Source organism: Neopsephotus bourkii, unplaced genomic scaffold, assembly GCF_033783945.1.
Source record: "Neopsephotus bourkii isolate Nb327-2 ecotype Australia unplaced genomic scaffold, CSIRO-AGI_Nbou_v1 NB_1847, whole genome shotgun sequence".
Classification (NCBI taxonomy): Eukaryota; Metazoa; Chordata; class Aves; order Psittaciformes; family Psittacidae; genus Neopsephotus; species Neopsephotus bourkii.
Window position 1 is genome coordinate 11,014 of NW_026902320.1, and position 15,026 is coordinate 26,039.

Genomic DNA, 15,026 nt, shown 5'->3' on the forward strand with positions numbered 1-15,026 from the left:
ACAGGTCTTGAAAATAGCTAAGTGCTATATAGAAATAAGTATTCTTATGTTGCTGGAAATCTGTATTTTATGGCATGCATTAGTTAGGAACTGATTTGTAAGTTCTGTGGATTTCAGATGCATGCATCTTATGTATCTGTATTGGCAGAATAGAATAAAATTGCATTGCTGGATGTCACGTGATTCATAGAATCGGTGTTCTGCTTTTTTGCAGTCTGTATAAGAATAATGGGTGTTAAGTTTTAAAAATGCATTTTTAAAGGTTTTAAATAACAAAATAGCTTTTCCAACTAGTTGCTTGAAAACTTTTGTCTTTTGGTCTACTGTATTCAAGCTAAAAAATGGGTTCTCTGGTTTGTACTGATTGCCACATTTGTGTTTCCAGGACACTCCATATTTTACTTAATATCTGTTATTATTACTTTATCAGTGCCATATTGTTTATGGATGTAATATCACATTAAAATCTCTCAGGAAACTCAGATAAGCCTGTGTGGTATAGGTAATGCCAAATGCTTGGTGTCTTAAAGGTAAGGTTAGTTTGTCTATGTATAAACTACACTTTGTATCTTGTAGTTGTTCATATCTTGCGGTTTCATTTTGTATCACTTCTGTGAGGTTTCCATGTTTCCTTAAAGAGTAAAAGACTTAAGTGTCTTAACAGGGGATGAGTCTTATTTCTCTTTCAGGAGAGGTGGTTGTGATGCTACTTCAAGCCTGCGTGAAGGCAGGAAAACTGCTTAGAGAGTGCAGTAAGCCTCGTTTTCTGTTTGATTTGTGGAGGTGGAGATATCTTACAGTCTTTCATTCTTCACAGGGTTACACATCATTCTGGAATGACTGTATCTCCTCAGGATTGCGTGGTTGTATGTTAATTGAATTGGCACTGCGAGGGCGGCTTCAGCTAGAGGCTTGTGGAATGAGGCGCAAAAGTCTACTAACAAGAAAGGTAAGTGGAAGAAAATGATCACAGTTGCTTTCGTGTCATGTTTAAGGAAGTACAGGACCTGTAAATTACATTGGTTATAAGAAAAAGAATTCTTATTTTCTTTACGTGGGCATAGGGATCCTGAAGTGACATAAGTTAGATGCACAGAGTTAAGTGTTTCAGTGGTGAGCGGACGTGCCTTCAGTACTTGTTCTCTGCTTCTGTTTGTTCTCTTGGTGTATTCCTGCAACTGTTGGGAATCTTATACAAATATTTGACAGTGGGTCTTGTCAGGGTGCAGTGGCAGCCATGACTGCTGAGAGCCAGTACCACTGTTTGTGATACCACTGCTGAAGGAAGTGGCTTGTGCAAGGTTGGTGAGATGTGGGCTAGGGCGGAAAAGAATGGCTGACAGTCTGCCAGCTGTGTCCTTCAAGCCACCAGTTTATTCTGGTGAACACGATGTAGTTTGTGCAGGGGAACAGAAGGAAGCTAACCTTGTACCTTGGGCTCCCAGAAAACAAAATTCTGTCTAGTTTGAGCATGAGTGGTGTATTAAATATATTGTACCACTCACTGACCTTTTGAGATGGCCAAATTTTTAAGGTCCTTTATTAAATTAGCTGAAGATTTGAGGCCTTAATTTATTACTTTTGCTGCTGGATTTTTCTGTTGTACAAAATGTGCAAAGTCAGAGTGTCAGAAGAATTTTGACTTCATCAGCATTAGCGGATACTTACTTTACAAGATTAATGAAAACATGGTTAAATGTTATCTATCCATGACAGATAAATTCTCTTTTATGGCACTTTTCCCTGTCAATATTATCTTTTGCTGGCTTTTTAAAAGTAAAGCTTACAAATCCCCCAACCTTCTCCCAGCTTCACCCTCTTGAATCTTAACCTGTGTTCAAACAGCTCCTACTTCTTTTAGCTCCATTTAAAGTATACTCAGCATTAATTATTTTGCTTTTTTTTTTTTCTCCAAAACTTTTGGCTTCTTAGGCATATAGGAATGTTTTTAGTAGGTTTTTTTTTTGTTGTTGTTGTAAACATTGTCAGCTCTATCAACCTGAAATTTTGATTATGAGGTGTTTTTTCCTTATTTGTTTTGAAAATGGCAAATTGATGTGGGCCTATCTACAATAAAGAATGCAAGCAAGTTATTATCTTTTTTTTTTTTCTTCAGTGTTTTATTTTGTGTGGTTTTGTTGGTTTGGAGGTGGGTGGTCATGGTTGTTTTCATTGTTTTTTATTTGGTTGGGGTTTTTTTAATTTTAATTTTTGTTAAATTTTATCATGTTGTTTTGAGGGTGGGTGTGTTTGTTTTCTCCTTCCCTTCTCTTAATTAAGCTACCCAATATTAAAGGTTTTGTTCCTTCTTCTGCTGTAAGGCAAATGAGATTTCTTTTTGCAGGCAGGAGGGTTCTGTGAAAAAAGCTTTAATTTAAAATTTAAATGAAGATTGTTTTCTGCTTAAATGATTTCTTGCAAATAAAATCTCTAACTGGTGATATATTTGAGATTTCTTCTCCTGCACCAGCTCTCAGTTTAGAAATTATTTTCATGAATGACTTGTATTGGTTTATGCCTTATTTTAAGTTTTACATTAACAAAATTTCAGTCTTGTTTCTGTGTTGGCTAGATTTAGATGCCTTAACTCCACCAAGTGTCTTCCTTAATTCCCTTTTGCAGGCTTTGCTCCCTCTGCCCTCAGCTTATGCTGTGAATTAAATGCTGTGAATTGAATACTGTGCTTAGTGTGTGGAATGAGCTCTCTAGTGCATCCAAGGTTGTGATTCATGGCAGTACCATTTTCTATACTTTGTGTCATCCAGATTAGTCCTTCTTCATCCTCATGCCAAGTCCATCTTTCAATTTTGTGGGAAGGTAAAACCTCCTGAAACCTCAAAACCTTGATTTGTGAATCAAAACCCTGTATCTTCAAGCCATGATCTGAAGGGGGGAGTTTAGTTTTCAGTCACTTTAGCTTGTGTTGCAGATGAGAAGGGTAGTACTGTCTTTGCAAAGAGACTTACTGGAGTCTCTCTTGGATTGTTACTAGCATTTTTGCAGCCTTGTCGTGTAACCCCTCTGGCTGAAAACTAATTCACTTCTTCAATCAGCTTATTTTTTACTTTAGTTGCTTTCTCGGTCTTGTCATCAGGTGTGGCACAAGTGAGACTTCTGGCACAAGCAATAAGATGAGCACAAGAAGAGGGCAGAACTCGTTCTTCAGACAGTAGTATGGGTTTGTGATGAGCTGTGGCCTTGCTCATACAACTGACTGAAAAGATTGCTAGCTACAGTGATTTGCACTTCAAGCCCTAAATCGGGTAGATCTTTGATAATTTTTGCAGTTTTTAAGACAGAACTTCAGAATGGATCAGGCTATGTTAAATTCATGCTTGAATGCCATAGGGAGACAAATGAGACTAGAAAAGCTGGCAGACAATATGATGTACTTCATGTTGCAGCATCTGCTTAAATTTGGGTTAAGGGTATGTAATCACTGCATCATTTTGGAGTTCTATCTACTGGTATCAGTTTTAGAAATAAATATTTAAATGTTGAGGTTTATGTATAAATAAGGTAATTTCTAGGGCTGGTGGTTATTGAAGATAGAAAATAGTACTCTGTGCTGCCCTACAACCTCAGAAAGAAAACTAAGCCATTAGAGTTCTTAAAAGAAATCCCACCAAATCCTTGGCAGATTAACTTCAGTATTTTACAGCTAACAATTCTGAGTTATTAATTTACGAGTGAATTTTTGTATTAAAACTAGATTATGAAGTTTACTTAAAAATCAACACAAGAAGTGCTTAATCTTGAACATTGCTTAATTATAAAGCTGCATTTTGGAAAATGTAAATCAAGTATCCTGTATAATTGAAATCTTCTCAGCAGCTGGATGCAAGGCAAATCTAGTACCAAATACATCACTGAGAAATTGGAATAAATAAAGACTTTTTGCAGTAAGGCTGCGACCACCATCTCTGAAGAGCCAGGATCTTAGGTTCTTTCTCTGCCTTACCTCCTCTGTTAAAGATAGAAAAACATTCTCCCTTGTGGCTGTTCAGAATTCTGTGGTGATTTAATTCACAAGATCCCCAACCCACTTCATTTCCTGCTGCTCTTGTGCTGTTATGACTCTGAAGGGTTAGCCAAGCTTATTGACCAGTTAATCCTTCAAGAAAGAGCAGATCCGTGAAGATACGAGGGGTGTGGCTAGTTTTCCATGGCTGCTTGACTCTGTGTGTTGGGAAGTGGTGGAGAAATATATTGAAGTGTGTGAACCACTTTTCACGTTATGTTGGAGAACAAAGAATTTGTCCCATGAATAGTCAGTATAACAGAGAAGTGAGAAGAATCATTGAATCATAGGCTGGTTTGGGTTGGAAGGGACCTTAAAGCTCATCCAGTTCCAACCCCCTGCCATGGGCAGGGACACCTTCCACTGGAGGAAGTTGCTCCAAGCCCAGTCCAACCTGGCCTTGAACACTGCCAGGAATGGGGCATCCACAGCTTCTCTGGGCAACCTGTGCCAGTGCCTCACCACCCTCACAGGGAACAATTTCTTCCTGATTCTAGTCTAAATCTCCCCTCTGTCAGCTTAAACCCATTCCACCTTGTCCTGTCACTACAGGCCCATGTAAAAAGCCCCTGTCCAGATGTCTTGTAGCCTGCTTTAGGCCCTGGAGCTGCTCTAAGGTTTCCCCAGAGCCTTCTCTTCTCCAGGCTGAACAACCCCAGGTCTCTCAGACTGTTCTCAGAGGAGAGGTACTCCTGCCCTCAGATCATCTTCCTGGCCTCCTGTGGACTTGCTCGAGCAGGGAAGAAACAATGGTGTATGCGTGGCTGCAGAGAGCTGTAAACTTGGAGACAAAATTGTGCACTGTGGCTTCACAAGAGCTTATGGAGTTCTGACTGAGTTGAATAGGAGAGTCTTTGTTCCTTACAGCTCTTTCCTTTAAATGGCTATATGTTTTGGCTCATATTGTTGCAATGCATTGTATTCAGGCTAGCTTAAATTTCTTTGCAGTGGTAGAAAAAAGTATTTTAACCTCAAATAAGAAAGGCTGTTTTCTAAACTTTTTAAAAAAACCCTTGTGTATATCCTAAACTTAAAAGCATTTTTTGTCTCTTCATTGAGGTTTGTTTTGGGCGGTTGGTGGTTTTGTTTTGTGGGCTTTATTTAGTTTTGGTGGGTTTTTTTAAATAATAATAAGGTAAGAAAGGTGATTTCACATCTTGCCTGTTAATGTGAAATGGTGAGCAGTAGGTTACCAGCTGCAACAGGCTGGAGTGATCCAGTGTAATGAAGACTCCTTTAATAAGACAATTCACAGAAACTAGAAGTCAGTTTTGAAAAGAAGCAATGATGGGTAAGTTGGGTGGGTTTAGGCTAATTTTTTAGGCTAACTATTAAAGGAGTATCTGACAGGCAATCTAGCAGCATAAAAGCCCAACTTCAGGCATACTCCTGTGTAATTAAAGAACAGACACTTCAAAACAAAATCAGAATCTTGATATAAAACTGCAAGACATGTGATACCATTACATGTACTTAATAGAGGTCTTGAGTGATGCTGTGGTGGAAGCTTGTAAATCAGAAAGACAAACATGCATTGTTTTGTGTTTTTAAAAAAGGAGTTGCCTGGATTAAAGTGTAGTTGTGTTCTTAAAACCAAACATCCAAGGGTTATGGTTGAAGTGATCTCCAGCTCCCCAAAATGGAGACTTGCATAGTGTCTCAAGAGACCATTTAATCTTGATGCAGTAATAGATAATGAGGTTTCTCTGTTTTTCCCTAGCAGATGTTTAGTCTTAAAATTCTCCATTGAATGCAGTTGAGCAGCTCCCTGGCTGCTTAACAGTTTAATTTGCCTGTTGAAGCTTTTGACAGTACATCCTGCTCTTCTGTATTTCCAGAAAAAAGCTGGTATCTTTTATTTTTTCCTGAAATAGGCATCATAAAATACTCTGATACCTTCTTTGTAAAAATGCCTTACATGTTTTTGTTTTAGATCTAAACAAACTTTGCCCTTTGTTGCCATCATTGCGGACTGGTCCATTCTTGCTGATTTTCAATGAAAATCTTATTTTCTCTGATTTATATATAACATCTAAATTGGAAATAATTTTCCAGCTATGACCTCTTAGGTATTCACAGAGATCTCTCCATCAATTTTCATTTCATCTCTGTGACTTTTCATATCTCTCAGTTTGGGATCATCTTGCCAGTATTAAAGCTGTCTTAATATTGCAGCTCATTTCAGTGTCATCTCAGACCCTATGAAAATGTACTGCACTCTACTGTTTATAGTAAGGATGACTAGAACTACAGAACAGAACTAATGGGATGTATTTCTAAAGGACACTTAAAGGTTTTCCAGGACACCTGACTACTGTGAAGTGTTACACAAAAAGCACTTTCTCTTGCTTCTTCTCTTACATACTGTGTTATTTTTTCGCCAGTTGCCTGTTACCTTTTTACCTGGTGCCTTTAAAGTGCTAATTTGTAATTGTTTAACTGCAGTATTTTGAATAAATTGACTTGAAGCAGTAAAATAGACTGCTATCAGAGAGTAGTTTAACACTATAGTTAGTAACTTTATTTTAGGGAGGAAGTGAATAACCTGGCTTGGTTAGTGGAGTATCTTGCTTAAAGATTAGGTGGTTTGGTTTTTGTTTGTTTGTGTTTTTTTTTTTTTTTAGGGTGTTTTTTTTTTAAAGTTCTGAGAGATGATTCCTTATTTTTTTAAGATTTCTTTAGTTTTGATAGCAGATACATTTTTTCTTTTTTTTTTTCCCCCAAGTTTTACTGGTGAATGTTTGTAGTATATGAATTAAGTCAAAATGCTGTTTTATTCTGTCATAGGTGATTTGCAAGTCAGATGCTCCTACAGGGGATGTTCTGCTTGATGAAGCTCTGAAGCACATAAAAGAGACACAGCCTCCTGAAACAGTACAAAATTGGATTGAACTGCTTAGTGGTAAGCCTTAGACATAACATGTTTGCTTTTTTTTTGCCCCCAATAAAGGTAATTATCTAGCATCACTAGAGATTGTACTATAAGGTTTGGGGGGAGAAAGTATGCAAAAAAGTTAATTAGTGTGTTCTCTAGGGTAGTCTCTTGTTGATTGTAGCCTGTAATCAAATATAAGTAACTGTTGCTTTTGACTTGGTACAGAAAGGATCTGTATGGAAGTGTCAGAGGACATATCAACTCTGTGGAAGAGGTGCCTTCTGCTGTTTCTGAAGTAAATCGGGACTGCACCCTGGAGATATAACTGCCTTTCTCTGTAATTGGAAATCAGGGTTAGTGGAAGTTTGGAGTATAGGTGTGGGATTCAGTGTTCAGATCTTTTTTATAAAGAAAGGAGATAAGGAGATTGCCACACAGATGTGAAAATTGAGGATTATTTGGCCAGTAATCATGAAGCAACAGAGTGAGGGGCTCTATTTTTTCATTAAGTGAGCAAATTTAATATTTTCAAGTGTTAGATGTTTTTTGTTGTTCAAAACAAAGTCTTCAAGATGAGTACTTCACACAAAGCACTTTCTGCACAGCTAGTAAGTTGTGGAAAAGAAACAAAACAAATGAAATACCAGTTAGATTTAATTTTTACAATTACAGTTAACATTTTTTTTATATACGTTACCAACAGTTGAATCCTTAGGATGCATAAATTAAACTGAAATTAACAATGACCATCTTCTAACATGCAGTGGTTTTACTGGGCTTTGGGGGGGGTTTCTTGTTTCTGTAGCCTGAATTCATCACCAGCATTTGTTTTTACAAAACACAGCAGCTTCCTTGGAGTATAGCAGAACTGTACTTCAGCTGTGCCAACATTGCAGGAGAAAAACACACTGTTTTGTCAACATCATGACTCTGGGAGGTTGGGGTGGGGTGTGGCTAATGAGGCTTGAAGTTGTTTCTCTGAATCTGTTGCTTGCAACAACTGATATGTAAGAATTTGAAAAACGAACAAATTTCTCCACCTCTCTCTGCTTGCTTGTTTTCATTATGTTCTTCCCATTCATCCTATACCACCATAAACGGCCTTCCTTGCACATCATCCACTTCATACTACTGTCCTTGCCATCCCTCCCTTCTTGCTCACTGACTGTAAGGCAGAGAGGGGAGACAGGAAAACAAAGCAGTCCTTGTCAGTAGGAGGCATGGCTGCAGTACAGCCTGGCAGTTCAGTTCTTGCTTAGCACTCCCTCATTTTAACAGCCTGCAAAACCAACTCATTTTTCTTTCCCCAAATACATAATTTGTGCTGACATTTCACCTTCTCTCTCAGTGCAGAGCACATCAAGTTAGGACTGATTTAAAAAAGGTCAACTAATGAATGAACAATGTTGTATATTTTTTCTTTGAGCTAAGCTGTTTCCCTGACCCTACTGAGCTTTGGCTCTGGGAAAATGGTTATTGTCAGTGTGGTGACCAACACTTGGATCAAACATTTTTACTTACATATTGTTATTACTAGTTCTTGGATGGCATTAGAGTTCTTTGTATTTCCCGTGGTTTAGAGGACTGCCTTTTGAAGAGAAGTATTGTTGTGTTTTGTTAGGTTTTATTTTATTATAAACTTTTTTCTTTGGGGCCTGATCCTTGAAAATAGCTACTCCCATTGTCATTACCAGCGATGTGAAAGAATGTGGCTTGAAGTTACAGTACATACGATTTCAGAGCCATTATGGAAATGTTAATGTTGACGTGTAAGGTCATGTTTGCCAGGCTGATGTTGTTTCTAAGATAGCTTCTAAGGGAAGAAAGTGTAGGGCATACAGAAGCCTGAATCAAAATGTCGGGTCTTCTGTAGACGTAACAAACATCTGCCTGCACAGCAAGTGTCGGTGTAATTGAGGAGATTGGTCACAAGGTGTCAGCACAGTACTGATTTTTATGGCCGTACAGCCACATCCACCTGATAAATGTAGACAAGTGTAGGAAATAGCCTTTGCCCTTTGAAACGCTGTAAAGAAACTACTGTTTTGTGTGTGTGTGTGTGTGTGTGTGTGTGTGATATTTTAATTCATGGTCAAGCTGAGGAATCATATTCAATGAGTGTGGGCCCTACAAGGGACTTGTATAGTTCAGGCGTGGGTGGTTTTTCTGCCTTTCACTATGCACTTAGTATCACCTCATTTGTTTACTTAAGTGGCTGTTACTTGGATACAGCATATGTCACCCTCCATCACAGCAGGAGAAACCTTAAAGTAATCTGTGGGTATTAATTGTTGTTGTCATACCAATGAATTTTTTAAAAGCTTTCTGGTACAGAAACAAGTTGATACAGAAATTTGTATTGCACCTACGGAAAACTCCATTTGTATAAGAAATAAGTACTGCTGTTTTTTCTCTGACCACTTAATATGCTTAGACTCTTTTAGAGATGTTAATACCTATGGTAATACTTTATTAGGCTGGATCTAAAATTTTAACTTGAGTAAACTCTTAAATAAAGGTGAATTTCTCAGTGCTTAACAATTCTAGCTTTATCGGTAGCTGTTGATGCTGACTTTGTGCTTTTTAAATTCCCTCCTCTACCCACACACAGTCATGCCCTCTAAAGAACCCAGTTCTCCTCCCTTGACAAAAATCATTAGAAATAACTTCTATATAAATATTAAATTCCCTGCCTAATGTGCTTGTATGTGCAAACCACTCACACAGTGCATGGTTTCACCTGGTGAGGGCAGGAACACAGAGAATGAAAACCTGACGAAATGAAGAAATACTCCGGGTAGGTCTGTATTAGCTTGCCTCTCTGGCAGTAAGAAAGGCAATGGCACTTCTTCCAGTCTCTGAAATGGTAAAAGAGTGGAAGTAAACAAATGTACAAGATTGGAGAAGATGTTTATTGTTAAACTCTGTGTCTGGTTTGGGTTTTGCTTGTTTGGGGATTTTTACTTTATACTTCAGATATACACTGAAGTTCCTCCAAGGAGGCTCTTACATTTTCTGTCTCTGTGTCTATATCTGGGTAGGTCCGATTGGAGAAATGCTGACATTGCCACAGTATTTTAGTGTAATAGTTAGCTATATATATTTCACAGCTCATTGTCCATCACAGTGAAGGGGGGGAAGGTGGGGAATTCACTCTTAACAGTGCAGCTTAGACTTCACGTGACCATTTGGTATTTTGCTTGTCTTTTTAGGTGAAACATGGAACCCACTGAAGTTGCACTACCAACTACGAAATGTCCGTGAGCGGTTAGCTAAAAATCTAGTGGAAAAAGGTGTATTGACAACAGAGAAACAGAACTTCCTCCTTTTTGACATGACCACGCACCCTCTCACCAACAACAATATCAAACAGCGCCTCATCAAGAAGGTTCAGGAAGCAGTTCTTGACAAATGGGTGAATGACCCTCACCGCATGGACAAGCGCTTGCTGGCACTTGTTTACTTAGCCCATGCTTCAGATGTTCTGGAGAACGCTTTTGCCCCCCTTTTGGATGAGCAGTATGATTTAGCCACAAAGAGAGTGCGTCAGCTTTTGGATTTAGACCCTGAGGTTGAGTGTATGAAAGCCAACACGAATGAGGTTCTGTGGGCTGTTGTAGCAGCTTTCACTAAGTAACTGCATTCAGACTGAAGTGTTCTCTCTTTCATGTAAACCAGTTGTTTAGTCTTCTATTGACTCTTCATGTTTTCTGTAATTTGTACCTTCTCACATGATGAATCGGCTTTTGTTTAATGGGAATTATAAGCGGTGTATTCCCTCCTTCTCTGTGTATCTGTATGCAGGATTCTGCTGGTACAAGAGACTCTCCTGTTTAAAAACAACAGAAAAAGGTTTTACTGCCATATTGGCATTCCATTTCCTATTCAGTTGGAGTTATCAGAAATACTTTGTTTAATCTATTTTTCATCTTATTGTTACCGAAGTGGTTTAAATCACCAAAGCTCCGTGTTGAAGTGTCTTTCAGGACATTTTGTACACAGATGTGTTTCAATTATATCTAACAAAATTACTTTAAAAGCAGAAATGCCATTAAGCAGCTTTGTCAATAGTTCTTGTAAAATGCCCCATTAATTTTACTTTTTATGTAAGTCTCTTGTGTACTTTTAATTAGAATGATAGCTGAGTCATAAGGCTAGTATGGAAAGGTCCAGTTGTTTCATAAACCAGTTTTGGGATGGGATACATTCCATTATATTGTATATATAGTTCAAATTGTATATTAACAACTGCCCCATCTTAGTATTTTGCAAGATCTACTTAGTTGTACACCTGATGCCCCTTATTTGTTGTCAGCCATTGCCATTCAATTGAAAGAGAGGCCTCCTGTGAAGAGCATGTATGTGAAAGCTGTTTGTTTCCAATGTCTGCAGAGTTTGCCATCCAGGTATTCTCAGTCTGTGCATTGCCTTTGATAATTAAGTGTACAGAAGGAGACTGCTTTCTATCACTGTTTGTACTTTGTTTTGTTAATTATTTTCTTCTCCCTCTTTTATGGAAGAGTGACCAGTACAATTCTCGAGTGCAGTTTTTTATTTCATACACAAATTAATGTTTTTCTCTTAAATCTCATAATCTGTTTTATACTTCAAAAGCAAAAATTCAGTCCTAGCAGTTGTTGCATGTAAACAGTTAGCAAATAATGACTGCAGTTCAGACAATTAAGATTTCTGTCATGGGACGCTCTGCTATACTTTGATTTTTTGATTTTTTTTAATTATTTTTTTTTTACATACATTTATGCTGACTAGCCCACTTGTGAAAAAAATATAAAACTCTGGCTTTTTAAAATTTACTGCCTCTTTGCTACTCCTTGTTCTTCCATTTCACAGTGTAAATATTGCGCATTGAAAAAATTAAGCAACAATTTACATCTCTTCTTTTTTTTCCCCTTTATAACAATGCAGATTTATAGTGGGGCTTACAGGTGTTGAGAAACTTTTTTGGTTAATATTCAGATCAAGAATACTAGATGGTGTATAACTGTAGAGTAGAAATTTAAGGGTTCCCTTAATCTGTATACTAGCTTTTTACCTGCAGTAAATAAACTATGATCTTGAAAGTGCCTGAAACAGAGCAAGCATGTCACTTTTATTTTTTTGTTGCTAATTAGAAAGGTTTTATTGCTTAACTGAAAGCTTTAGTTAATATCCTTCTTATTAGAAAGGGAGAGTTTATATTAAATAGATCAAACTGACATAATCGGCAGTGTCACTCGGATCTGCAGGATTCATGGCTGAGACACACCGAGTTAGCTTGGGAGTGTAGCTGTGCCTGCCGTAGGTAGACCTCATCTGTCTTAAGCACAACTCTACAGCCTCATCTGTGACTGGAATTCCAATTTTGCACTTCATTTTGAATCATTTAGATGCTTAAGTAGTTGACTTTAAAATACAACTTAAATTCATCATACCATTAAATTCACACATAACCTTTTTTAATAAAGGTTTTTAAAATATGGTCCTTAACATTTAATGGCACACTGTTTCAGTTCTTAAGTGCTGTTTCCTTAAAAAAAAATGAAGTTAAAAATACATTGTAAGATATTTCAACCTCTGGTTTACAAATAAAAAGACAAGTGTTCTCTCAGTTGTAAGATGCTGTGTTTAACTTCGAGGAGCTTGGGCATGAACTTTGGATATTTTCTTTTAAACATTTTAAAATGCAGTTGGTTTAAGTGGAGGAAAAATGAAAGTTGCCATGTTGATCTTGTATTTGACAGCATAGAGAATACTTTCTGTGCTTGCTAGTATATGCTAACTCACCGCTTTCACTGTCTCTCCTGTGATGTGTTTTCTCCTTTTCTGTTGCTCTTTGAAAGGAGAGAAAAATAATTAGGTGGAAAGGTCAGAAATATAGCGGAGTTTTCAGGAGCAAGTTAAGTGTACAGAACTTCTAAAATGACTTTGAAAATCTAAGCTAATTGAAACATGCTTCAGAGTGAAAGTATCTTTTTAGTAGTCCCTTTTCTGTCTTCTCATCTTCGTTCTGTGAGTCTTTTCCATATTCTGTCTGTTTCAGTTTAGGTTGTAGAGGATGTTGGTGTTTTGTCACCCTTACAGCCAGCATGGTTTAGAATACAGTTAGCTTTTAATGCCCCTCAGAAAGAAGATTTGGGGATTTTTATTTTTTTTCGTGTAGAAGATAACTGCCTACAGTATTTATCAGCTTTATTTTACTTTAAGACAGAACCTCTGTCTGTGATGGGGATAGTTTGTACTGGGTGTTATCAAATAACTGATGTAATACAGATTTTTGTGAAGAGCAACAGTGTCTTTTGCTAGACCACCTGGTATAAGCATGGATGTTCAGGGGAAATAGATGAGCTTTCCCAGTCTTGGACTTCAAAAAACCCAAAGCCTCACGAGCATTACCAGACCATGTATCTAACAAGGAAAGGTAAGTTTGGTAGGTTAACAGGAACTGACTTCATTGGTATTTCAGGTTCTAATTACATGGTTAAACGTGCAAGACTGCTTTGTTCTGCTGAGATTCAGGTACCCTTCCTCCTATTAGCTGCTATTGCAGCTCACTGAGAGCTGGTTTTAAGACAGTTTTGTCTGCTTCAAGTCCTCAGCTCTCAATGGCTGCTTGAAATAAAGACTGCTATCCAAAGCCTGAACTTGAACGTGTGCCTCAAGGAAGAACATAGATCATTCAGGGACACATTCTTTTAAAACAAACTTTCAAGTTAATGTCAAGATCAGGATTTTGAAAGTTAAATCCCCAAGCAGTACATATATATGCAGTTTTACAGTCCTTGGAATTTACATCCTGCTCTCCTGTGTTTTTAGGATGATGTTAACAGTGGTCCTATATAGGATGCTAATGAAACCTGTGTGCCATACACAATGCTTGTGAGGCAAAAATGGCATAAATTGCCTATCAAAGGCTGGTGACTGAGTGCTCGTGTTCATGTCCATTTTTCCTGCAAAGTGAAGATATGTATAAACTAACATGTTCTCTGTGAACTGGACTGAATCTGTACTGAAAAGAAATAAAGCACCCTTTGAAGCTATGAGCTGCAGGTGGTTACTGCGTATTGCATGCATGCAGTCTGAAGGGGGCCTTATAGGGATGCTGGGGAGGGCCTCTTCATTAGGGACTGTAGTGATAGGACATGGGGTAATGGGTTAAAACTGAAACCGGGGAAGTTTAGATTGGATATAAGGAGGAAATTATTTACTGTAAGGGTGGTGAGGCACTGGAATGGGTTGCCCAGGGGAGTTGTGAATGCTCCATCCCTGCCAGTGTTCAACGCCAGGCTGGACGAAGCCTTGGGTGGCATGGTTTAGTGTGAGGTGTCCCTGCCCATGGCAGGGGTGTGGAACTAGATGATCTTAAGGTCCTTTCCAACCCTAACTGTTCTATGATTCTATGAATACCTAAAGGATGGGGATTTTTTTCTCTTTTAATTTGCTAAGTAATTTCTGGTGTTTCTTAAGGCTCTGGTGTTCACCACTTTGGGAAATGGAACTTCAAGATTTCCACCAAAGCCTCAGTTCGGCTTCAGCTGGGCTTCAGGCACTTCAGGTAGTCAGAGCCTGTTGTGTCCTACTTTTCCCTGTTGTCCCTCTATCTATTCACACGGAAGAGGGTTTCCTGCTTCAGAAAAATACAAATTTACTGAAAAAGTAATACATCCTATGGCAATTCTTAATGTATAAAACAGTTTAATTAGGAATGACACACTGTCAAGTGTTTTGTGTCAAAAAGTGTGATTTCAGGTGTGTGTAGGAGGATCTTTGCATGGGGAAGAAACATGGTCAGAGCTGCTGCCCATGCTAATTTCTGAATGAAGTCTGGAGTTTCCTCCCATTGGCTCTTGGTTTCTCTTGCCTACAAAGCAGCAGCATGAAGCCCATGGAAAGCTGGCAGTAACAAATGCCTTCTGACTCAGGAGGAGAAAGAGCTTCTCCAGAAACAGAAGAAAAGTTAGTTTGTAAGATGGCAAAAAAGAACGGAATGAAATGCTGATGACTGGCCTTTGGCTTTCCCTCCCCGCTCCCCCCTCCCACCTTTCTGTACTTCCAAACAATTTGCTTTTCAGCTCTTTTTTTGTTGTTCTTTATTTGGCTCTTGATCTTCTCTGTTTCTTCTCTTTTCCCTGT

At 38.2% G+C, this 15,026-nt stretch overlaps 1 protein-coding gene across 1 annotated transcript; it reads left to right on the top strand.

The window, feature by feature from the left end:
- The first annotated feature begins 740 nt into the window (after window positions 1-740).
- On the top strand, window positions 741-11,596 carry LOC133207278 (Golgi phosphoprotein 3). Its single transcript, XM_061344041.1, has 3 exons — window positions 741-949; window positions 6,809-6,923; window positions 10,109-11,596. Exons 1-3 carry the CDS (start codon window positions 869-871, stop codon window positions 10,531-10,533), a joined length of 621 nt encoding a protein of 206 aa, XP_061200025.1. The 5' UTR covers window positions 741-868; the 3' UTR covers window positions 10,534-11,596.
- Window positions 11,597-15,026: the final 3,430 nt, after the last annotated feature.